The sequence below is a fragment of the Rhinolophus ferrumequinum genome, chromosome 8 (assembly GCF_004115265.2).
Source record: "Rhinolophus ferrumequinum isolate MPI-CBG mRhiFer1 chromosome 8, mRhiFer1_v1.p, whole genome shotgun sequence".
NCBI classification, from domain to species: Eukaryota; Metazoa; Chordata; class Mammalia; order Chiroptera; family Rhinolophidae; genus Rhinolophus; species Rhinolophus ferrumequinum.
Window position 1 is genome coordinate 54,642,844 of NC_046291.1, and position 26,252 is coordinate 54,669,095.

Genomic DNA, 26,252 nt, shown 5'->3' on the forward strand with positions numbered 1-26,252 from the left:
CTCCAAAGGTTAGCTAGCTTTCTTCTGCTTTGTCAAACTGCAATTCTCATCATGCTTTTTGTCAATTTCAAGTTCACATGCTGAGCAAGTTAAATTATCCTAATGGTCAGTGGATAAACTCTCTATGTTTCAGTGAAGAAGGTATTACACTGCTCTGTTTTTCCTGGGAGAAGATTAAGTGTCAGTGAGTTGTCAGAAATCAAATTAAAGTCAGGAATGGCTGAATGAAGCCCTCGTGGAATTTGCTGCAGCAATTATCCCTTCTCTTCTCCAGCTTCTCTTTTTCTGCTGATTTTCTCCCATCAATATGCTCAAGTCTGTCTCATCCCCAAAACAAAAATCAACCCACCCACCGCTCCATGAGCCTCTCTAGTTACAGCCCTATCTCTACTTAATTTCATGGACAAGCTTCTGAAAAGATTGGTCTACACATCCCCTGTCCCCAATTCCACATTTCTCACTTATTCCTCACCTCATCGCAATCTGCCCACTATGTCACTTGAAATCCTTCTCATTTTGGTCACTTCCAGTCTCTTTGTTAGAACCTTTCGGTTCTTAAATTTGGCACTTTGGTCATCTTCTTAAAATGTTTTATTCCATGACAGTCCAGTCCAACACCACTCTGGATTTCCTTCTATTGCTTGGTCATTCTTCCTAGTGTTTCTTAGAGGTCTTTTCTTTGCCTGTCCTATAAACAACTGTGATCTCTAGTGTTCAATATCAGTCCTTTTCTTATTCTGCATCTTCTTCAGCCTAATTTTGCACCTTCCGTGTCTTTGCTTGCCATCTGTGTAGCAATTATAAATCAGTGTGGGGACACTTAGGACAGGGCACTCACTGAGGGTTTTTCCTCCTAACCCGGGGAACGAGGCAAAGGTCAGGGAAGGCTTCTTGGAGGTGGTGATCAGAATCTCCATCCAAATCTCTTAGACTTACAGTGCCAACTGCCTTTTGGGTATCTCACCTGGACATCCCACAGCCACCTCAAAAGTAATATGCCTAATTGGACACTTTTATCCCATTTCTCACAGACCTCCTGCATACAGGGAAGAGCACGACCACTTCCCCTGCCCCCTCTATCCCCCTCCCATATTCCTCCCAGAAATCTGGTGTTACCTAAACTTCTCCCAACCCTTTTTTTTTTTTACCTATCATTAAGTCATTAACTTCCAACCATGCTCCAAACATGTGGAATTCTCAATCTCTCTCTTTCTCTCCCAAGTCTTTGCTTTTCTACAGCCCCTAATTCACCACTTTCTTTGGGAAACCTCTCCATCCCTCCACCTCGCCATATGCTCCATTCAGAGTCTGTGCTCTTATGCCATCCTGTGCAGACGTCCAGCACAGCACCTATTACTCTTTTTTTTGCCTCTCGGAGTAATTACCTCCTTCTCTCTCCCCCATTCATTATAAATACCTTGAAGGCAGTGTCTACATTTCTCTTAAGAGGCTTCACTTTTCCTCATCTGTAAAATAGGGTTACTAATAATACCTTCTTGACTGAGCTGATGAATCCATGTAATGTACGTGGGCCAGTTCCTGGCTTAAAGAAGGTGGTAAATATAAGCTATTGTTATTAATAAATACTATTAGCAGTATTACGTTTCCTAAATATCTAGTATGGAGGAATTTTTTATTTTTTATTTTTACAATTTTCTGAACACACCTGGAAAAAGCACAAAGATTGCTTTTCTTACTTCAAAAGAAAGAAGTGTGATTTTTCACTCTGATTCAGATTTCCTTTGGTGAAAAAAGGAAAAATAGGGGAAAAGGCATAAATTTTCACAAAGAGGAAAGTGGCCTTTTTCTCTTGTACCCCGTTTTAACTTCCTTTCTGGTATCAAACTTGGTCTTTTCCAAACTTGGCAACTTTGTGGCTATAAAAGACTGTCAATGAGAGGGTTGGGCAGTCATACCTCCGAGATATCCCCCAGGCGTACCTGGCAGTGTCAGTTTATCAGAGCTGTCTGTGGGCGGTGTTTGTGAGTATGTGAACTCAGGTATCTCTTCTTCAGATGTTCTGCAGTGAGAAATTTTTTTCTGGAAGCTTGAACAAGGGAGTAAATCTAGGCCTACCCCTCCTGATTCTATTTATCAGAATCATATCTATTCGTTGAGATCTAAACTTTTGCGTATGGATAGATTCTACGTTTATCTCATGTTGTTGCTCAGTAGTTTACAAATTTTTAAAAAAGAATTTTACGTGTTACTGAAATATGCTCTAACTGTGATATATTGCACAAAATTTAAATGCACAGTAGTATGAAAATGTATCTTACAAAATATGCTTAGTTTAAACCATGTCCATATTTTAACTTATAGGAAGAGAAATTCTCACAGCTAACAGGGTGGAAAGTGTTGAAAGTTTGACTTTTGACTGGATTTCAAAGAATCTCTATTGGACAGACATTTCGTATAGGAGTGTCAGTGTCATGAGGCTAGCTGATAAATCGAGACGTGAAATAGTCAAGAATTTAAATAATCCACGAGCAATCGTAGTTCATCCTATTGCTGGGTAAGTGTGTTCATGTTTTCCTGAGAGCTCGAAACTATGTCTTTTAAAGTTATTGAAAAATGATATAATAGGGATTTGGCAAGTTCAACAAATATAAGATTGAACTATATAAATTGAAATCACCTTAAATTTTATCCCTGTAGCATAAGCTTAAGTAATCACTTTATCTCCTTCAAAAAACTTTCTCTTTAGTTTCAGCTTTCCCAGTTTTCACCGATGTGTGTGTGTGTGTGTTTTTCACAATTGCAGAGGACTACATAATGTGATACAGATTCATTAGGGAAGAAATGAATATGCAACAGAATTATCAGGAAAGGCTCAAATTCTTTCCCTGCTTTAATGTATTGATAGAAAGCTTAGTAAAACTTGCTTAATCATTCGGTAGTTTTCAGAATAAAATCTTTCAGAGCACAGATAAAGTTTCATGTTTAACCGTTCCATAATTGGTGGTATCAGACAAGAAAAGACAGACCACTTTACACTATTTCTTTTAGGTTCTTACCTTTCTTATTTAAATATGTTTAATAGCTAATATGTTTGTTTAGAACAAGTCTGAAGTAGGTAGTTATATTTGAATGGAATAATTAAAAAAAAAAAAAGATGACTGATAATTTACTAAAGCCTGATTCACTGCAGGCACATAGTAAGCACTTTACATATACAGAGGGTGCCAAGAAAATGTATACACATTTTAAGAAAGGAAAACTGTATTAAAATTTTAATATTCAATATATACTAATAACAAGAGATGAATACAAGTCACGTTTGACTTCTGCAATTGCAGGAGGTGCTCAAAGTGGTTACTATCAGCGTCCAGACACTTCTGATTACCACAAATTACTGCTTGAGCAACATTGACAAAAGTGTCCACTTGTATACATTTTTTTGGCACCCCCGTTATAATCTTGTCTAATACAAAAGCTAGTTTGTGAGCAAGGTATGTATAATACCTGTTTTTGAAATAATAAATCTGAGGTTCAGAGAGATAAAATAACTCGTTCAAGGACCCAAAGCTTTTATGCAACAATTAGTATTCAAATTCCAATCCTGTTTGACTAGAAAGCCTGTATGTCTAACAACTCTGTATGTTATCTCTAGAATGTTTATTTTATATTTTAATTTTCTCCTTATGAAATAAATGAAATACATTTTAAAACTTATAATAATTGGCAAGAAATTTTATTGCCCTACAGAGAGTTGATTTTCTAATGAATTTATTTAAATCTTTGGCGTTTGGTTTTGAAAAGCTGTTAAATTCCTTTCCTAATGGCTCCTGCATTAAAAATAATATGAAATCACACTTTAGAAAGTTACATTTTGGAAAAGACTTATTTTTGTTCCTGAGGTTCATATGAAAGAGAAAAGTTTTTTTCGCCCCCAGACTTACCTTTTTTGCCACTCCTCAGAATAAAAAGAGATGCCTTGGGTAAGATGTTGTTGATTTGGATGCATTCTTCATCAGGGATGAAATGCTTTCCTGCAAATTTATCAATTCCATGTGGAAGATGACCAAAGAGAGATTTCGTGGATCTTGGATGTTTAATCCAGAGAAAAGGAGAGAGATTCAAATATGTTTTCTTTATCATCGTTTATTATTTCATTTGAATAACATTGGAGTATTTAAAATGTAACCTGAATTGTATTTAAAATGTAACTTGAATTTTAAAGACTCTACTTGGTGACAATAGTTTTGGGTCCTAGGTATAGCACAGTGGTTTTTTGCTCTAGATGTCCATTTCAATGCCATTTGTATTTGTGACTGGTTATATGTTGAAAACTAAACTTTTAATTAAGAATTAGAGAAGTTATACACACAATCTGTTTAATAAACAGATTCTGCTCTCCTCCCTCCTCGTCATTTAAGCCCGATAACATACACCAAAAATGAAATTACTTGCAGCAAGTATCTATCTGGAGAACCGGTGTTTGTGCTATATCTCACTAAGCCATATAATTTGCCCAGTGTTAACATCTTTGATTTATTACCTCTTTTTCTAGGTATATATTCTTCACCGATTGGTTCCGTCCTGCTAAAATTATGAGAGCATGGGGTGATGGATCTAACCTTTTACCTATAGTAAATACTACTCTTGGATGGCCAAATGGGTTGGCCATTGATTGGGGGTAAGTAGAAACCATCCCAAATACTGAGTTCTCACTTACTGAGGAACACGAATGAGGCAATATGTGGAAATATGATGGAGTGAGGACACTGGTATTACATGCCCTTAGGTATTTTTACATCATTGGTTGGTGATGAGAGAAAGATATAGAATGATATAAGAACATAAAAACACAAACACAGTTAGCCAGCTTTTGCTGGGATGAAAACTAATGCAGTCATGAATATTCAGAATGATAGAGGAAGCAGAATGATAAAACCTTGTGGGAGATCAATGTGGAAGAGACAAGACCCAAGCCTTATTAGCAGTAGGATAGGGATTTGATGAAGTGGAGGCCATGTTTAATTGTTATAGGAGGCATCTCGACGCTTGGAAATCTTTGGTGTCAATTAACAACTGTATATTTGTTTATATTCACTTTGGGAGAATATTTGAATTATAAGATATGCTCTCAAAAACTTGATCTATTTAGGAATATAGGTAAAAAGTAACAGGGTAAATAAGGTTACAGCCATGAAATGCCAAAATAGTTTACAGGAGGAAAAAAGGAAGAAATGTATGTAACCTTTTAAACGTAGGTTTACTATCAATGTTTTTCTTATTGATTTAACAAGGAGAAAAGTAAAATTCCTAACTCAAAGATTTAATTGAAAATCACTTCATGAAAGTAGTTGTATGTTTCTTGGTGGGGGAGGGGTGTGTGCAGGGATGGACATGAAACAATTAAAGTTTTAATGAGTATAATTTAAGTTTTAAAAACTTTAATAAATGTGTCAGCTGAATATACTGTTTTTGAATGCCCTCATTGAAAAGGGTGCTTTGCTAGTTTCTGATAACAAATAACGAATTATTTTATTATTTTAGCGCTTTACGATTGTACTGGGTAGATGCCTTATTTGATAAAATTGAGCACAGCACCTTTGATGGTTTAGATAGAAGAGTCCTGGGCCATATACAGCAGATGACACATCCATTTGGACTTACCATCTTTCAAGGTAAATTTTGAAGTAAGAAACATTTGTGTTGTTTTTGTACATTTCAAGTTGTAACAGTAAGCTCATCCTCATTTGGCAATTTCATAATCCTGCTAAATCTCATTTTAGAGTACAAAAGTTAAAATGGTGCTATTGTGTATAGACAAAATATTTGATTTGTTGACTGAATATTTCACTTTTAGAGTGTATTTTTTGTTTTAGACACTTTTATATAATATTGACAACTTATATTGGTATAGCTCAATGTAGATTTCATGTGTTATATAATTTAACATACCAAGTTCTCTGTTATATAAATATCACACGAAGAAATAGTAAATTACTGCCTTCATCATTTTCAAGAATAAACAGCAAGAGCTGTTTGTGGTAACTATTGTAGCATTTCATTGTTCTCTGATATTTGCAAGATCCTCTTTAGCATAATTGTGGAAAAACTATTAACACATACTTATCAACTGTATACTCACTGAATAACTGAAGCTTTTTAATCACAGTGTTGGGTAACTGACTTTGTTAAACAGCAATGTTAGGCTATGGCTTATGAAGACAGTTGTTTTTTTTCATCAACCTTTCCAAATAATTTAATGTTACTAGTAAAGACTGCTGGGAGCATGGAATTCTGGGAAACTACAGCAACAATATTAACACCAATGTATCTATTTTCCTCATCTTTCCTCTTGAGTGTAGACACGCTGTTGTGAGTTTAGTTGCTGGGAATAAGAATGTAGCTTGGCACCATCAAACAGGTGGTTTGTTTAGTCTTGAAAACAGGGTTTCTGTGAGCGATTGTATGGCTTCAGTGCCTGACCAAGAGGGTGAGGAGAGACTAAAATCTGTTTTTAAATATCAGGCACTTAAAATCTACCCGGCTTTTGCTTGATAAACTGTAATTCGTCCAGTTAAAGGGGGTGCCATTTTGTGATCCACCAACGGCCCTACCCAACGGCTGGTTGTGTCCCTGGTTGAAACGTCCTACTCTGAGTAGTTAGTACAGTGATTTAAAAAAAAAAAACCTAGTCACTGACTATAAAGACTTTTTCACACCCATGTAGTGTGGAAGGAATAGTTAGTAAACATATTGCATATTCCATCCTGCTGTCTGTTTATCTGTGGAGGAGTGCATGATATTTAAAAATATTTTAAAAATGCTTTGATGAGATTTTTGATGAGTCAGTTATACTCAGCTCCCTGCCCCCATGCATTCACTCCCTTTTTACTAATGATATCAGACATGTGCTATTTGCTGTCACATAGAAACTTTATAAGAATGTTAAATTTCCTCTGCTCTTTGTTGGAATGTTTTGGGATTGAATAAAAAGGCAGTTTAGTACCTTTTGGTTTTACCAGTATGAAAAAATGTGAGTGCATACCCAGAGGAACAATACAACATTCCCAAAATAATAATAATAATAATAATAATAATAATAATAATAATAATAATAATAATTTCTTCCAACACTGTCTTTCATTATGAATTTTTTAATGGAAATCTCTTTTATTGTGCAACACCATGGAAATTATGCCTTTTTTTAAAAACAAAGCCTAGATTTGCTTGACTGTCACACCACACAGGACTAAAATGTTTATTGAACTCCTTTCTATTTAAGAATAAGATACCTTCATGAGTGATGGGACTGAGATTGCCAGTCAGTCTAGGTATTTAGTGAGTCCAATGACTGACTAGTCATTGATTAGACCATGCCTAAGGAAAACTGGTCTAATGATAATGTTTGTCACATCTTAGTCATTTTCTGGTTAGTTGGAATTTTCAGTTAGTTAAGCTATTGTTAAAGAGAATTTTAACTCCTTTTTTTTTTTTTTTTTTTTAGAAACTGTTGAAATGTATACATTTATTTCCCTGCTTCAGTTGCTAGTGTAAAGTGAACATGATTAAATTTTTGATGTTTAGAATCTTACATTATCTTACTGTAATGAGTTTCATGAAACATTAATGTGGTTATAGGTATAGGCGCACTTCTATGGATAATGTTTTTGACCTCTAAACATATACTTAAGTTTCCTTTTTGGACTAGATCTGTACTTTTCCTTCTCAATAGCTTCTTATTAGAACTGAGTGAAAAATTTAAAAACAATTTTCCCATGAAGACATGGGATATGGAATGTTTGACCTGGAAGGAAGCTTAGAGACGATTTAGTCTATTACCTTAATTTTCCAAGACAAATGAGCCCTCACACAGTTAAGTGTTTGCCCTAGAGCACTCATCAGGTTAGTACTTTGTCTGGCATATAAACTCAGTCTTTTGGGGCTCCATTTGATGCTCTGTAGAAGAATTCTGAGGCATTTTAATTTTACCCATAGAAGTCTGAGCCTAATTGCTATTAAATGCCATCACAATGCTCCATACATGCTTACCTTAACATAAACCGTAGTATTATTAAATATATAGGCTCTTTAACAGTCATTTCTTGAGAGTAATAACTCATGGAAAATGACTACAGAAACATTTTACAGATATTAATGGGAGAAGCTTCTCACATTTGCGACAAGCATTACAAAACTATTGCATTTTTTCAAGTTATTTGTAGGTGAGCTGTGATAAACATATTAATCACCCATGTTTCTTCTTAGACTATGTATTTTTTACTGATTGGAGATTGGGTGCTATTGTTCGAGTCAGGAAAACGGATGGTGGAGACATGACAGTTATCCGAAGTGGCATCAGTAATATAATGCATGTGAAATCATACGATGACAGTATTCAAATTGGTGAGTGAGATTGCCGGGCTCTTTTATATGGGTGGATTTATTTAATATGGTGGCTCCTTTTTTTCTTTCAGTAATTGTTATTTAATATAGTTCCTGATAGTTTTATATTCCTGTCACCCAAATAGTTTAATATTGTAAAAGACTTAAAACTCTCTGCTCTGCTCTATTAACTCTAAAAGTATTGCTAGAAAAAAACCACATTTTAGCACTTCTCTGTATTTATATTGAATGTTATATGTGGCATGTTGATTTCCCAGAGGAAGGTCCTTTTTAGTATTGGGTATGAAAAATGTTCCTTCTCATTTGTTTTCCTGCACAAACCACACATGTGATCACCCAAATGGAAATATGCTTAACTCACTATTTCAGGGCATTGTTTTTTCAGGTTCTAACTATTGTAATCGACCCACGCATCCGAATGGCGACTGTAGCCACTTCTGCTTCCCAGTGCCAAATTTCCAGCGGGTGTGTGGTTGCCCCTATGGAATGAGCCTGACTTCCAATCACTTAACGTGCCTGGAAGACCCGTCCCATGAACCACCTTTGGCGCAGTGTGGCTCCTTTTCCTTCCCCTGTAACAACGGCAGATGTGTACCCAGTTACTACCGCTGTGATGGAATTGATGACTGTCATGATAACAGTGATGAGCATCTGTGTGGCACATTTAGTAAGTAGCTTACACGCTGGAGATGCTTCCTGGGATGAACAGAGAGAGGTGGGGGAAAAAAAGAAAAAAAAAAGAATCTTGGGTTATCTCTGTGGGAAAAAAAGTATCTTTTAAAATTTCAGTTTTTAAACATGTACTCCAAATGCTTTTAGGAAGCTAGACAATAAATATCATGCATAGATAATATTACAAATGATTTCTAGCATTGATTTGGATGATCTTCAATAAAATTTCTTTTTGCCATTGGCTGTTTGGACCAATGAAGTCATTACTCAAAAAGTCAAATCAAAATAAGCTGGATATAATCTTTAGTATCTGAGAGAATAAGTATCACAGAATAAGTACTTGCAATAATAGCTTTTGAAAATCTTTCCCCCCGCTTCTTCCGTCATCCCCTTCCTCCCTGCCACCTTCCACGCTGGTTCAAGCCGTTGTTTCTCAGTCTGGTTGTGTAGGACACAGCTCCCTGGCCCGTGCTGGTGTTATGAGCCTTGCGCTCCTCAGCGAGAGGAGCTCGGCGTTCCAACCACCTGAGCCATTGGGCCAGCCACAGCTTTAGAAAATCTAATGGCTTATGTTCCTCTCCCCCTGGTATAAAATGAATTAGGGGTGACATGGTGGTCTTAGCCTTTATATTCTTTTGTTGATAGTAATCCACTCTATAAATTTTGGAGCATAATAAATGCTATTGCAGAAGACGAAAGTATTCCATAAAAAAAAAAAAGACGGAGAACAGTTGAAATCTCAGAAATCTCTATCAAGGTGAGATTAATAGTAATCATAATCATAATAAGCTGCCTTTTTAGAGAAAAAGAAGAATGACAGATTTGAAAATACAAGTGCCCACTTGTACATTTTTCTGAAATTTCTGAAGTTTTTTCCTTTTGTGTATTATCTCCCTCTTTCTCAAAGTGCAGATTGTTACCCCAATATTTTATTTATTTGCATTTTTCAAATGACACATTATTGAGGTTTCTGTAGACTGAATTTGCAATTGTTATTGGAGGAAGTATAAGCTTAAAAGTAAAGGATGGGCCTTAGAGTCACAACAACTAGAGCTTGAATCCTGGACAGATTCCTCAACCTCTCAAAGCCTTAGATTCCTCATCCGTAAATGCAGATAATTACATGTACCTCACAGTATTCTTGTGAGGATTAAGAGAGAAGAAAACATATAAATCACATAGGAAAGTGCCTGGTATATGATCATTGCTAAATAAATGCCAGACAGTGATGACGGTAATGATGGTTTGAATGACTTGCACATTTTTTCATATTTTATATAATGCTCCTGTTGAAAAAGGAGAATTGGGTCTGTACAAGGTGAGAACTCATTTACAGGTCTTCATGACCCCTTCGTTTCTGTTGTAGACAATTCCTGTGCACCATCAGCATTCACCTGTAGCCACGGAGGAGAGTGCATCCCTGCCCACTGGCGCTGTGACAAGCACAATGATTGTGTGGATGGCAGTGATGAGCAGAACTGCCCCGCCCACACGCCCACTTCCTGCCCTGCGTCTTTCTTTACTTGTGATAATAACCTGTGTATCTCAAGGAACTGGGTCTGTGACACAGATAATGACTGTGGGGATGGATCTGATGAAAAGGACTGCAGTAAGTTTTGCACTGATTTCTCTTGGTTGGTCAGCTGAGTAAATAAATTTGAACAATCAGTAGGCCATGTACACGTTCCTCTCAGGCTCACACAATTTTCAGTCTCTTAGCCACTTTTACCTGTCAATCCTCATGTCAAACTGGCCGTAAGAACAAAGACATGGGAAGTAGAGAGTCCTAAATATTGAGTTCTATGAAAGCGAAACGAGGACTGCCTCTGAAATCTAACACCCAAATAGAAATTGAAAAAAAAGAAATCCCTCAACTAACTGTTCAGATATTTAGAATATTTTTTTATTCTAAATCATATAAACGTATCCAGACCGTTGGCTATTGGTTTTTCTTTTGATACAGGAAAAAAATGCAATAAAATAAAGAGGCACAGCACATTTAACTTTCCATTAATCTTACCCACCTGCTTTTCACCTTGCCAGTTCTAATTTCCCTTAGGTTGTTTTCATGTCTGCAAAGTTCCCTGGACTAAGGTCTAGTCTTGGTTATGTGACTAGGCCAGTCACTTTCCTTCTGGCATAGATAAGCTTTAAGATCCTTTCCAGCATTCACATTCTATGCATATACTTAATACAACTGCATGTTGTGGATGGGGCAGCCAGCATATCTAATTCTAGGGCTGTGTTGTGTCTCTTCAGCAAAGGAGCACCCTGGTTTCAGAATTGTTCTGCTTCAAGTTTGGATTAAATTTAGTTATCCTGATCTGTCTGTACTCTGTTGCTACTAGGTCTATGGGTCGTGCGGACCATGCTGCTGAGTCAGGCTCCATTGCTTAGCTGTGGTGTAGAGTCATGGGCTTAACCGCATTCATGGGGTGTAGTCCAGCCCAACCCCTTCACGCTCACTTTCTAAGTGTGGCCTCTTTTTAAAAGTGTAATCACAGTTTCTGACTTGGCCCATTATCTTTTTATTCCTGGTTCTAAAAACCGTCCTAACTTTGAGTGCTGTTGCTGGGCTGACTTTGGCAATGTGGCTGATTTGAAGGAATTTGGAACACATAGACAATTGAGATAACGATCTCCTTAGCATTTTTGAGAGTGGCGCTGGCACACATCGAACAAGCAATAAACTGTTACTTGGTTTTGTTTTTGGATGACATTAGATTTTACAGCTACGTGTCTACCGAGTCAGTTTCACTGCACTGACCATCGGTGTATTGACATATTTTACGTCTGCGACGGCGACAAAGACTGTGTTGATGGATCCGATGAGAATGGTTGTGGTAAGTGGAGCGCTTGATTTTTATTCATGATGTTTAGAAAAATGTCAAGGTTGAGTCATTTTTCTCCTTGAGCTCATTTCTAACGCTTTTCTCTTTTATTCTTAGTAATTAATTGCACTTCTTCTCAATTCAAATGTGCCAGTGAGGATAAGTGTATTAGCAACACGTATCATTGTGATGGTGTTTTTGACTGCAATGACCACTCTGATGAGAAAGACTGCCGTAAGTACCATATACCCAGCATGTTTCAGGTGAAGGAATAATTTTATTTTACCAGCATTGATATTACCATAAATTTTCTCTAACTCAAACATATTGGAGGGAAGACGGCTAGAAGTACAAAGTATTATCAAAGAAATGCTGTATTGAATATATAATAAAGTTGATGAGGCATTACCAAGTAATGTTTCATAATTTGTGAACCAAGTGGTTGTATAAATGGGCACTTTCAAATAGTTTCTTAAGTAGGTTAAATATTTCTTAGAGGTGTATTTGTTCTGACTAGGGCATCCCAAATTAGTGTGTTTCAAATTTTTGAGACTTAGCATATATTTTATGGTATTTTAATGGTTTCTTTTCAATCTCAATAGGGAGGTCAAATCATGGTATGGATGTGGTATGGAGCAGTATTAGATATTGACTCTAATAAATTCATTCTTTCAGCTGTTACTTGTTGAATATCTGCTAAGATATAAATGGCCTTTGTCCTTAGAGTCTGGTAAGAGAAATTATAGAAAGTAAGAGACAAAGCTAGGTGGACAGTTACAAGGGCCTTAGAAATGATACAGATAAAATCCTATGAAGGCTCAGAGAAAAGAAATTCCTCCTAGTCAGAGGATTCCAGGAGGACTTTGTGGAATAGAAGTCTGTTAGACCTATAATCTCCACAGGCCAGAATCCTATAATGGCCAGGAGTTATTATTGTCTACTTCTTGTGTTAAATGGATTTTAGACTTGTAAAAAATTGTCAGTGAGGGGGTCATTTGTTTGAATAATAATATTTTGTACCATAAAAAGTAGGTTTCTATCAATTCTTCTCCCCAATCAGAAAAGAAGTGCTTAAGTCTGTGGATAAAATGAAAAGTTGAATAAAATGTTTGCATACTTTAAAGGTGTGTACCACACCCAGAAGTTCTTAATCACTGATTTTTCTGTTTCACACTGAAAACACAGACTTCTGTGATGATATGAGGTTGAACTTCCAGTTGCCAGTGACTTGCTGTTGCCCTACCTGGTCCCTGGGAAGGAGTTTGGTGTCACCCTTGTGAAACAGGGATACAAGTTTAATCTATCTCTCAAGGATAGCTTGATGAGAAGTAGAAAGTTTGCAAAGAATTAAGGACTTCTGTCACCTTTTGTTTACTTAATGTGTGATGATATCTTTGGATACAGCTCATTTGAGGAACAATTATAATAACATCCAAATGTATGATATTAAACACATGAGATTCAAAGTGACCATAGCTATTTAAGTTCTATTGAAATGCTCTGATGATTCTTTAATAAAGAGATAGATACATTGTGTTATTTAATCTATAATTGAACATTAGAAATGCAGAAAACAGAATGTTCTTTTTTAAAAAAATATTTTATAGTCGTTTTTTAAAAAATATTTTATAATTGTTTCTTGCCCCCTTTTTCTCCCCCCTCCCCGAACCGCCCCCAAGTCCCCCCCTTCCAGTTCAAGCTATTGTTTCTCAGTCTAGTGGTGTAGGACACAGCTCCCTGGCCCATGCTGGTATTTTGAGTCTTGTGCTCCCCCTACCCGGCTGAGTCAGTCAGTCACCTGCCACGTACGGCAGCACACAGCAGCTCATGCCAACCTCCGGCTGCTCACAGCAGCCCAGCTCCAGGGAGAGCCGTTGTTCTCAATCTTAGTTGTAGAGGGCACAGTTCACTGGCCCATGTGGGAATTGAACCGGCAACCTCGGCAGTAGGAGCACGGCGCTCCAACCACCTGAGCCACCAGGCCGGCCCCAGGATGTTCTTTTGACTCAGGGATTTATCTTCTATTTGAGTTGTGCATCCTGTTCTTAGTTTACTGTCAGATCCACTAATCAGACACATATAAAGATTTCTATCTACAACAATGTTGGAGAAGACCCTCTATGTATCATTTTAGATTTTAAGATTAATTTTGTCATAGTTAGTATAAACCTATCATTGATCTAAAATCATTTCCTCTGAGTCTAGGAATTGCATAAAAGAGATTGTACATTACACTCACAAGCCCATTTTCCCCATGCTTTTCTCTTAGAAACCAGGCCTCCTGGTATGTGCCACCCAGATGAATTTCAGTGCCAAGCAGATGGCCTCTGCATCCCAGGGAGCTGGGAATGTGATGGGCACCCAGACTGCATCCAGGGTTCGGATGAGCACCATGGCTGTGTGCTCAAGACCTGCCCTCCTTCTCATTTCCTTTGTGACAACGGAAACTGCATCCACAGAGAGTGGCTCTGTGATGGGGACAATGACTGCAGGGATATGAGTGACGAGAAGGACTGCCCCACCCAGGCCTTTTTCTGTCCCAGTTGGCAATGGCATTGCCCCGGCCATAACATCTGTGTGAATCTGAGTGCAGTATGTGATGGCGTCCCTGACTGCCCCAATGGCACAGATGAGTCCCCACTTTGCAGTAAGTTTCTTGACCACAGTTTACTGGACTTAAATTTATTTTGACCAGTGGCCTGCGGTGCATCATCATTGCCATTATCACCATGTAGCTTTTGAGGAAGGGATTTCAGTTCCTCTCTGAGTTCAAATCTGTGTAGGGATAACCATCATGATTCAAATAAATCACTGGATAATATCTCTCATTAAATCTTTTGCACTTGGTTCTGTGTTTTTCCTTCTTTTTATATCATTTTGTTTTAATAAAATAAGACTAAATGAGGCCATTAGATTGTCAAATTAAATTTGGTTCTGTGGATAATGTGCTCATAAGTTTTTCTAACTTGAATGTTTTCTAATTTCAATCAGAACTTGCCACAAAACAAATGAGGTCTGGGGATTTGTGTTTGCTGTGATTAAAAGTCTGTGATTGGCATGTAATCCTAATTACTGTCCTTTCTTTCTTTCTTCTTTAATCAATGCTCACTCTCAGATGAATCCCAGCCAGGTATGATTGCAAAGTATTTTCGATTCTTATGATTTTATATGCGTTGTGTTTGTTCTGAAAATGTCCTAATCATTTTGACTTACTTCCCCTTCTAGTGCATGTTGCATATCCTGACTCTTATAACTAAGTTAAAGTACACATGGAAATAGAGGGCATTTGCATCCCCGGGCATATGAACTGTCTTTGGGTGACTTCATGCATTGCCGTTTGGGCCCAGAAAGTAAAGAATAATGAACGGCATGTTGTGGATCTGTGCCTTCTAATGTTCCAACTGCCTTTTCCCTTCCATGTATTCATTTTCATAGAACTTCCAGCCCTTGCTCTTCAATGTCAAAGTCTTATTGTCCATTTCTGTGTAGGTAGAAGAATAACAAGAAGCAAGTGGGAAGTAATTGAAGTCTCTTTGCATGCTTTATCCATAACAATTGTGTTTCTTGCTGTCAACAGTATTTCCCCAAGTTTCCCTCATTGCACTAAATGGAGTTTTAATAGGGAGTTGTAGTGAAGAAAGTGGTCCAGGCCCAATGGAAGTGAAGGATGGTAAATCCTCAGGCAAATCAGAGCAGACACTGAATAAATAGCCTGTAGAGTTCATCCAGGTGAATGCTGCTCTTACCTCTTACCGGAGTATTATGCTGAAAATGGCCCGAGACTATATGACAAATACTACAACAGAGTGAACCAAAAAGCAAAAATTCCTAACTTTTGCCCATTCTGATTCTTTTTCTTTATTCTAGACCAGGAGAGCTGCTCAAATTTAAATGCTGGTTGTACTCACCAGTGTGTTCAAGGGCCCTTTGGGGCTCAGTGCCTGTGTCCATTGGGATACCTGCTTGCCAATGATTCTAAGACCTGTGAAGACATAGATGAATGTGATATTCCAGGCTTTTGTAGCCAGCACTGTTACAATACAAGAGGTTCTTTCCGCTGCTGGTGTGATAAAGAATACATGTTAGACACTGATGGAAAGACTTGCAAAGTTACAGGTAATGACTGAACTTGAAAGTGAACTAACTTCCGCCTGTTAACAACACACCCCAGAGCTTAAGATCAAATGTTGCATGTAGAGATTTGACTGTTGATTCGGACTCAAGTGGACTTGAATCCTGGATAGGTTATATAACCTCCTTAAACCTCAGTTTCTTGTGAGGATTAAATGAGCTATTATGCATAAAGATCTTGGTGTATTTTGGAAAATAGACATTAAAACATATACAGATAGACTTTTTTTATTATTTAGGGTAAATAAAAATGGTTTTTATATTATTTAAAAATGATTTCTATATTTAATCATCTTTATATAATGCTTAATGAATTCAATTCACCCAATATTAATTTCAGTTTCTACTATGTGAAAGTGATTATACTATGTATTAGGATATTAATTTGGGTACATTAAAAGTGGCCAAATAAAAGAGGCCAAAAAAAAAAAAAATAAGACAATTTCTTTCTTTTTCAAGTAGGAGCCTAGATGGTAGAGAATCCAGGGGGTAAAGCTGGTCTGTTATCCTCATTGTGTGGCTTCCATCTAGGGATCCAGTGCTACTGCCTCAGTCTTTGCTCTCTCTCAGAAAATAGGAAAGGACAAGAGAAAATGGAGAGAAAGTAGCTTCCTTTTAAGGATGTGACCTGAAATTTGATACATCATTTCTACTCACATCTTATTGGTCAGAACTTAGTCATATGGTCACTCTACACTGAAATGGAGGCAGAGAAGTATCTCTAGCTGCGTGGCTGTGTGCCAATCTAAAACTTGGCATGATTTATTACTAACAAGGAAGAAGAGGAGGGAGGATACTGGGAGATAATTAGAAGTCTCTGCCACAGCTGAACACCTTGGGGAAAACAAAAGTATTTAAGACATGATTCTTGCTATCAAGATGCCTACAATCTAGGAAGGAAGATAAGCAAAGTCCACAAGTAATTATAGTAATAGGAAGAATGCAAGTATAGTTCACTCCAGATTGATATTTAGTCAAACGTTGAAGTTAATTCAAGGAAGAAAAATATTACAGAAAAAGCTTATTTTAGATACTCATGAAAATCAGCTATTTAGGTGAGGAATGAAATGATTAAAAAATCATTCTTATGGGGATTTTTGTTTGTTTTTCTCATTACTGTAGTTTGGAATTACATCTTCCTCTGTTACCAAAAGTATTACATCAAATATTTGAGACACTTTAGTTTTGTTTTCTCCCAGAATTACTGACATTTTTGCATTTTCATCTTGGACAGCATCTGAAAACCTTTTGTTACTCGTGGCAAGTCAGAACCAAATTATTGTTGACAATATCACCTCCAGTGTCCACAATATCTATGCACTTATTGAGGATGGTTCTCACATTGTGGCCATTGATTTTGATTCAATTAGTGGTCGTGTCTTTTGGTCTGATAGAACTGATGGTAAAATCTGGAGTGTGTTACAAAATGGAACAGATAGAAAAGTGGTAAGTAGATTTTTACTGACGTTTGGCCTAATTATCCTGTCTTGAGTCTATTTGCTATTACTCTTGAGTGAAAGAAAGCCCTACCTCATCTTGGGTTACTCATATTCCCCTCTGGGCCACATCGTACCCAAGAAACCTGGGTGTAAAACACCCAAGACTAATTTATGGGTGTTTTAGATAAGTATGTAGCCTCTAAAGACAGATCCATTACTCTGAATTCCAGGTTACGCAATGCAGAGACTTCACAAAATCTATGAGGTCCCCTTTGCAAAGTTTTTCTAGTGGATGAGAGCAGAGGAAAATGCAGGGGAGTTAAGGGGTTGATTTTCTTAGTTTGAATTTAGTTATGTTTCTCAGTCCATCTCCCAATTTCAATTTCTTGGCCAATTTGATGGTCATGTTTCCTCTGCCCCTTAGAACTTTATTTCATAATTGTTGGTACTTAATAAAGATGTTACTTTTGGCATCTAGACATTATAAAGTTCCATTGGGTTGCCAATTTAGTGAATGGATAGAGCTCTTTTAATTGCAAACACTTTGAAACCAAAATGAAACTAGTTACTTATCCAACTGTAGAGATATCTTAGAGTAGTCAATTCTTCAAAATCTTGTATGTTTTTCCTACAAAGACTTACTGTTGATTTCGTGGTTATCTACATGGGAAGACAAAATTTTCTAATGCTCACAAGCAATCCTAGGACAAGTTAGATGCCTTATTCCAGATCTTCATATAATTTCCATGTTAGCATTCATTTATTCCTCTTAGAATTCATTCTTTATTCACTTTTGTCTTTAGGTGCTTGATAGTGGTGGCACCATGACTGAAAGTATGGTGGTAGATTGGGTAGGTCGCAATCTTTACTGGACGAACTATGTTCTGCAAACAATTGAAGTCTCTAAACTGGATGGGAGCCATCGGACTGTGCTGATTAGTGACAATGTGACAATGCCAAGGGGACTAGCATTAGATCCCAGAATTAGGTAATACTTTCTTTAGTGTTTTTAAATGATGTTGCCTTGACATGGTTATAATGAGGGAAAAACAACAGTAAAACAACAGGCTGATATGCATATCATAAAATTTAAAATGATCCCTTGTTTAAACATCTCTATAGAAATGGTAGGCATCCAACTGGTTGTTGCTATCTTTCCTTTATCTGAAAGTTTTCTTCATGAAGTACACAAGAGCAAGTGGTTGCTCACTTTGAGACCACATTGATTTATTAGCCGGGCAATACAATTACTGAAATGATTGCTGTAGAATTATATAATTAACTTTCTAATGAATGCATACAGTAATATTCCACAGATGGACCAGTTTGTTATAGCTTTGATACCTCGTGGTTGTATAACAAAAAAGCCAGTTTTTCCTGCTTTGGTTTCAAGTTGTTTACTAGCACTTCCTTTTACATCATATAAAGAAGAACATTTTTGTTTGTTGGTCCTAAAGGGAAGAAGGATCAATTTTCCCATTTGCTTAGACACCTCCGAGGGCTTCCTTCCTTGAATTTACTTCGATTCTTCACTTTGATTCTTTTCTGCACGATGGTTATTTGGGAAAATTATGTTCAATGTGACACAGACTTCTTGATATTGTAGAGTATTACACAACACTGAAACTTAGATGAATCTCTGATGATGAATAAATTGATTCTCTTATCTCAACCATAACAGGGTAGATAATCAAGGATAGATGGATTTTTCCAAATCAAATATTTGTGGATTGGATCAAATATTTGTGGATTGTACAGAAACATGAATTGTCATTGAGACATTGCAGTGTCATAATGTACTGCACATTTTATGAACATTATAAAAACACCCAGATGGCTTTTGATGACATTATGATTACAGTTTTACTTTGTGCCACTCAGAGGAAATAATAAGCTCTGTGCGTATATTCTGAACTGGAGATGATTTCTTTTAAGCAGAGCATAAATGTGATGTTCTATTACTTTAGGTGACACTTATTTTCCATATTGAAATATGTCCCCACCGATTGGTAATTGGTTTCTTTTTACAGTGACCATCTGATATTCTGGTCTGACTGGGGCCATCACCCTCGTATTGAGCGAGCCAGCATGGATGGCAGTTTCCGCACTGTCATTGTCCAGGACAAGGTTTTGTGGCCCAATGGCTTGACTATTGATTACCCCAACAGACTGCTCTACTTCTTGGATGCCTATCTGGATTACTTAGACTTTTGTGATTATGATGGATACCATCGGAGGCAGGTGATAGCCAGTGATTTGGTAAGTTGGTAGTGAGGAAAACTAAACTAAAATCATAGTGGCTTCATGGAAAGCAATAGAGTAACAAAACTAAGAATTTCATTTTTGTGTCATAGACATTACATGGTCAATCCAGGAAATATCAACAGGAATAAGGGCCAGTTCATCTTTTATCAGTAACATCACACATATTTTTAAAATTCAGTTCATGTCAGATTATGCTATGTTCAGGAAGGATCAATTACTCGTGTGATGTAGTGGATCGATAGCTATTAATCTGTTGCTCCTGTGCCTTTAATAATTGTTAAACAAAAATTAATAATCATATTTACCGTCTCAGTAAAATGATAGCTTGTTTTTTTTTTTTTTTGTATTTCCATTCAGGAAATTATGTTGAATTTATTTTCACAAGTTATGAGAATATACAGAAAATATGTACTTTACCAAAAGAACTGTTATTGATTTCTATTTAAGATTGTCATTGTTCACAGTTCTGTGACTTGAAGACACCCTGGGGGGGCCTCCCCACCTTCAGGAAATATGCGTCTAAGCTCTATCAGATTTATGTGCATGTGTGAGTGGCAGAACAAGACTGGAAATAGCGCTGGATAAGGAGTGTGGATAACGGGGTGGCCGCTAGGGCTTGGGAGTAAGGGATCCAGATAAGTCACTTTACTTTCTGCACTCTGGTTTTGCTTTCGTGTGTAAAGAGGACGCCCAGTGTGATTCTCACAGTAAAAATGAAGACTAAATGACACGTGTGTGAAAGGATTTTGAGTGGTATAGTGGGAGGTAGGTCAAGCGGTATATTTTTTGTCTGTCTCTTGAACAGTGACTTCCCTATGTTTTTCTTAAATAATTAAATGCTAAAGGAAACCATCTCCTTGGGCATCCTTTTCTACTTTGTTCACCTTGGTTTTTATTTCTGGGTGAGATCGCATTGCTCTCTTCTGCTTCACAGATACTGCGGCATCCCTATGCCCTAACTCTCTTTGAAGATTCCGTGTACTGGACTGACCGCATTACTCAACAGGTTACTCAAGCTGACAAGTGGCATGGAGGGAACCAGTCGGTCGTAATTTACAATGTCCACCAGCCCTTTGGGATTGTTGCGGTTCATCCTGCGAAACAGCCAAATGGTAAATGAGATAAAATTGAGAGAGAGAGAGAAAGAGAGAGAGAGAGAGACATCTTGCCTGGGAGTGGCTTGGAAATCACTTATTCTGGGAATGCAAAATACGTAATGTTGCAGACCCCTTTTGTTTGGGCAATACATCTTCCTTTACTTACCACCCCGGGCCTAACATTTCCATTACTTTTATTTGCCATGGAAAACTCAAATCTTGTATGTAACAACAGCAGATCTAATGTGTCATTTTATTCAGCAATTGGCTATTGCCTGTGTGTCTGTTCTCTGAGTCTCAGTTTCCTTGGCTGAGGAATATAGCATAGACCAGACACCTAGTCCCTTAGATCCTTTTATTGCTACCACTTTGCGGTGTAAAGCAACTTATATTTAGGACTGATTTATTGTGGCACCATTGCCCTGTAGGTGTCTTCTTGCAGCCACATCAAATCATCCTTAAGTGCATGGTGTGGGTGGTTAGGTGATTTAAAAATTTGGCTTTGGTAGTGTTCTTTCTGGTGGGAGGAGGGAATACGTCACTCAATCTTCTCTCCTTATAATTCTACAATGGTTTCTCTTCACACTTGAGAATCTGGTCCCTGTTATCTACCTGGTCTCTTCTCCCACTCACTCTTGCCACCTCGGACTTCATTTGGCCCCAGAAGCATACCAAACTACTTCCCATCTCTGTACTTGTGCACTAGCTCTTCCGTCTGCTTGGAACTTCTCTCCTCCAGATCTCGCATGAGTTGCTCCTTCATGTCACGTAGGAGTCTACCAAACACTCCTTGGTGGCCCTTGGCCACCCTATCTAAAATAGCCTTCCCTTCTCACAGTTATTTTGCTCTTTATTCTCACATTCTGAAATCACACAATGTATGAGTTTAGTTCTGTGTGTCCCGTGTTTATAGTATTCCCAGTGCTGGGAATGGTATTTGGGACATAGTGATGGCTTACCATTTTTCTGAGTGATTGAATGGATTAATGAATCGAACAAGATATTTGTAATAAGAACATGTAAGATCTAGAGAACATCCTGTGAGCTTGGGATGCACACAGGACCCTTTTGTCAAGGAGGAGAGACACACAACGATGTTGTCAGTAAAAAATTAAAAGATTGTTATCTAACCAAAATTTGGACAGCAGTAGGTAAATGTCAAGGTCACAGAGGGAGCACATGCCTTGGTTTCATTTAATATAAAAAGATCTCTTTTATGTCAGGCAAGGAGACACATAATATTTAGCATCATATTTTTATACTAAGCCCTGGATTACTCAGTGGCTGTTTGTTCATAATCCAGTTAGAGACTGGATTTATCTGTAACCTTGGGCAAGTCACTACTCCCTCTTAGCCTGTTATGAATTTTATATTGAAAACATGATGTTAGGGAAGGGTAAAACAGTTTCGGAAGAAGAACCAAACCAACAGAGGTAACTTTGTGTACTCCAAATACCTGGGACCTCTGGGAGGACAATAACAGCATGACTTTGTGCACGTCTAAAAATTTATTTAAATGGAGACATATTGACACGTAACTGTGTTAATTTTAGGTGTACAATATGATTTGATATATGCATATATTGTGAAATGATCACTACAATGTTTAGTGAATATCCATCACCACACATAGATAAAAATTTTGTGTGTGTCTGATGGAACTTTTAAGATCTGCTCTCAGCAACTTTCAAATGTGTAATACAGTATTGTTAACTATAGTCATCACGCTGTACATTTACATCCACAGGACTAATTTATCTTATAACTGGAAGTTTGTACCTTTTGACCACCTTCATCCATTTTGCCCCACCTGCCACTACTTGATTCTGTCAACTACCAATTTGTTCTATGAGTTCTGTTTTTTTTTTAGAATTCACATGTAAGTATTTGTCTTTCTCTGTCTGATTTATTTCATTTCGCATAATGCACCTCAAGGTCCATCCATGTTGTTGCAAATGGTAGGATTTCCTTCTTCTTTTAATGGCTCGATAATATTCCATTGTGTGTGTGTGTGTGTGTTTGTATATATGTCACATTTTCTTTATCCATTCGTTCTGTGCACTTTAGTGTGTGTGTGGGGTTTCCATTCAGCAACGTTTACTTCTTTCTTTTTATTGCAGGCATAAATTCATGTGCCTCTGCCCCCTGCAGCCATCTATGCCTGCTCTCCTCACAGAAACCACAGCTTTACTCCTGTGTTTGTGCTTCGGGATGGAGTCTCGCACATGATTCTGTGACCTGCTTGAGAGGTACCGTATGCCCCTGAAGTGTGTCCTGAAGGTGGAGCTTGCCAAAGTTTGTGCAAAGCAATGTAAACTCTAAACCACTTGCTGACGGAGTGTGTGCTGTGTATGTACCCTTTGATTCGGCAGGTATCTGTGGAGTGTGTGCTATCTGGAGTGATGCGATTGAACACCTCAGTTGTAATATAGTTTCTGTATATGGAGCTAATATTACGTGTGTATGTGATTCACCAATCTTTAATTTCATTTTCTGTCTTACGTGGTTACAGTTAGACAAGCTATGATAGTGGAAAGTTCCAAATTCTGCATCTAAGAAGCAAAACTTCTCTACATTAGTGTGTGGCCTCATTTTTCAGGTTTCGTATCTCATTTTTATTCTCAAAGCCAATAGTCAGTGATGAGTATTGTAGCCTAGGTCTTCTGACTCTAATTTCAATAACTTTCCTATTATTATCTGATACTTGAAGTTCTCTTTGTATGAAATATTTTAAGTGATTAGTTGAGCAATTTAATCTTTATCTCATCCTAGGTATTTTGCTGGGTTGATAGATGAGTATGTGAAGAAGGGTTATACTCAGTACTTTAGGAAGTAAGAAAGGAAAAGATGCAATCAACCCACAAAAGAGATTTCTTCTGGAGTATGCACTTGATGTATAATAAACTCTTTTAAAAAAGCATTTTGCCTTTGCTTAAAAATCTAACGAGGTATTCTAATCTTAAGTTTCCTTCATTTCTCAGTGAAGGGGAGTGAATGTGTTTTGATACTCATAAAAATGGCTGTAGATAAGAAAATTAAATGTTTAATGATAAAAAATTTCTACATTAAGAAAAAATAGAATCCTAATCTACCAGGAATTTAATTTTCAAATGGAAAATATATGCTGAATCCAGGAAATTTATGGTGTTTACAAATTATGCAGATGCAGGCTTAAACCAACAGCATGTAATATTTTGCAATGATATGTCCATGATGAAAGATTTTAATTATTGGTGATACTTACAAAGGGATTGGCATTTGCCATTTTTCTTCAGAGATTTATTATGCATCTAATCCTTGTTGACATTGTTTAATTTAGTGTGTCCTCAGAGTCTTTCAGCAGAAGATTAAACTGGGCTATAGACATTTAGGATACAAAGCATTCTTTCACCACACAAAGATTGTTGAATTGTGCATTGGGGATTGGTGTCATCAATATTACTATCTGATGGTGATTGATAAATATTAATTCTAAACAGTACCCTTTGTTGTTTCACAAATAATTCCACTAGTGGCTTTTCCATGGGCCGACTTGACTGAAGTGGAACTTTTCTGCTATTTCCCCGCTGGTTTCTGAGTACAAGTTAGGTAACTGAGTGTCACTATATGTTGACTACAAAAAGGTCACACTTTTTTTTCAACAAGAAGCTTGGAAGTCTTGTTAACATTTATAGATGAAAACATTTGACTTAACGTACATGTTCAATAGCCTTTAAAATAGTGTTTACTAAATGAAATGTCTTTGGAAATGCTTATGTGATAAGGTTAAGTGAAAAAGCAGGTGCTTTCTAGGAACAGACACATAAAAACACGCATTCAAAAAGCCTGGAAGACTTAACCACACATGCCAAATAGTGGTTAAAGTTGGGTAAGGAATTTGGGGATGTTTCTGTTTTTTTCCTAGTTTTATGTTATAGATATTTTAAAGTGAGAGCTTTCTTCGTATGAAATAGTTTTTCTTTTGAAAATATTTTCCCTATAATGCCAAAAACAAATCAACAAATCTCAAACCAAAACATTTCCCTAGCACCTCCTAAAATAACCTCAAATCCAAAATAGTTTTCTGACTCAGTCTGAGGGGCACGAGACAATTGCTTCAGTGATTATGTGCAAAAAAAGATGCAAACACTCCTTGCCCATACTCTAGTCAGGGTTGCAGTGCTGGTCAGTTTCTGCAAGGTTCTGAGTTAAGGGGGACCTAGATTTGGGAGTCACAAATCTCACCCTTTAATTACAACATAAATTTCCCATTCCTGACTGTCGTCTCTTTACTTCTCTGCTAACACTAATCTAAATGGAATCATGACATGAAACGTAAAAATGAACAGATGCTCTTTCATTTCAAAAGTCTGAGACATACTGACCTTAGAAAGCTTAAATATCACGTCCTCCTGAACTCCTTTCCATCTAACCCTAGGTTCTTCTGTGCCTACTCCTTCCTGGCTATTGACATTGGGGATCGTAAGGGCCAATGTCTTGACTTTGTCTTGACCTCTAGACTTGAAGTTCTTTGAGGGGAAAGCCTCCACATGATTCACTGGTGTACATTATTGCCTGTGACACATAGTGGCACTCAGTAAATGCTGAGTGAGTGACAGATCCTCCATTATTATTATTTTTTCCTGTTCATTCTGCAGTCCTGTGTTTTTCACCCATTTGCTCCTTTATACGTGTGCAGTGTCATAAAATCCCTCCTCCTTTTTTCTTTCCTACAGAGCACTTTTCATGCACCCTCCTATGCCACGGGTCTTAGTGGTCACTTCCTTTCTAGTGTTTCTCTGACATCATCCACCTTGGATCTCACGCTTTCTGCCAGTCCATTGCCCACAAATGTTTGTTGGTGGTGAGCCCTCTCAGTACCCCAGCAGCAATCAGATAAAGGCCCTGAGACACATCCCCAGGAAGGGGTCATGGACCCAGGAGGAGTAGAGCTGGGGAGTGCTTGAGAGAAGAGTGCGTCAGAGGAATCAGGAAGGCCCATGTCTGATGAGAAATTCAAAGTTTTTTAGGTCTTAAAACAGTGTTTTGGTTGAGAATTGCTCCAGTTAATTACCCATTAAAAGGGCAGGATTAGGTTTTGAGTAAGTCAAATTTAAACTGTCCTCTGTGAAATTGGGAAATATTTCTTGTTTTTACTGAATCGATAGCATTTATAACATATAAGCAATAAATAAGTAAATATCATCTCAATGTAATTTCAAGGTATATCTGAACTCATAGCTTTCATTTTTTGTTACTGCTATTAAGTCAAATGGATTGAGTGGTAATGGATATGCAGCAAGTAGCATCCAACCTGCACTTTTTTCAAATTAATGATTAAGAACGTAGTTTTTGGAGTCCAAGAGACCTTCTTGGAGTCCACAGACACACTTCTGTGGCTAAATTGGTAATTTCTTTGTGCCTCATTTGAAAGTTGTGTGTGGATGTATGGGGGTGGTAACTATCAACAGAGTTAT

At 37.4% G+C, this 26,252-nt stretch overlaps 1 protein-coding gene across 1 annotated transcript in view; it reads left to right on the forward strand.

The window, feature by feature from the left end:
- LRP2 (LDL receptor related protein 2) overlaps nt 1-26,252 on the forward strand; it is a 197,293-nt gene that overhangs the window by 83,993 nt on the left and 87,048 nt on the right. The window contains exons 17-31 of the mRNA XM_033112329.1: nt 2,323-2,515; nt 4,514-4,639; nt 5,503-5,633; nt 8,224-8,361; nt 8,747-9,028; nt 10,400-10,642; nt 11,757-11,876; nt 11,982-12,098; nt 14,134-14,511; nt 15,732-15,980; nt 17,230-17,441; nt 18,238-18,422; nt 19,465-19,693; nt 20,634-20,811; nt 22,917-23,045. Coding sequence (XP_032968220.1) covers nt 2,323-2,515; nt 4,514-4,639; nt 5,503-5,633; nt 8,224-8,361; nt 8,747-9,028; nt 10,400-10,642; nt 11,757-11,876; nt 11,982-12,098; nt 14,134-14,511; nt 15,732-15,980; nt 17,230-17,441; nt 18,238-18,422; nt 19,465-19,693; nt 20,634-20,811; nt 22,917-23,045 — 2,910 coding nt within the window. The remainder of the gene's footprint in view (nt 1-2,322; nt 2,516-4,513; nt 4,640-5,502; nt 5,634-8,223; nt 8,362-8,746; nt 9,029-10,399; nt 10,643-11,756; nt 11,877-11,981; nt 12,099-14,133; nt 14,512-15,731; nt 15,981-17,229; nt 17,442-18,237; nt 18,423-19,464; nt 19,694-20,633; nt 20,812-22,916; nt 23,046-26,252) is intronic.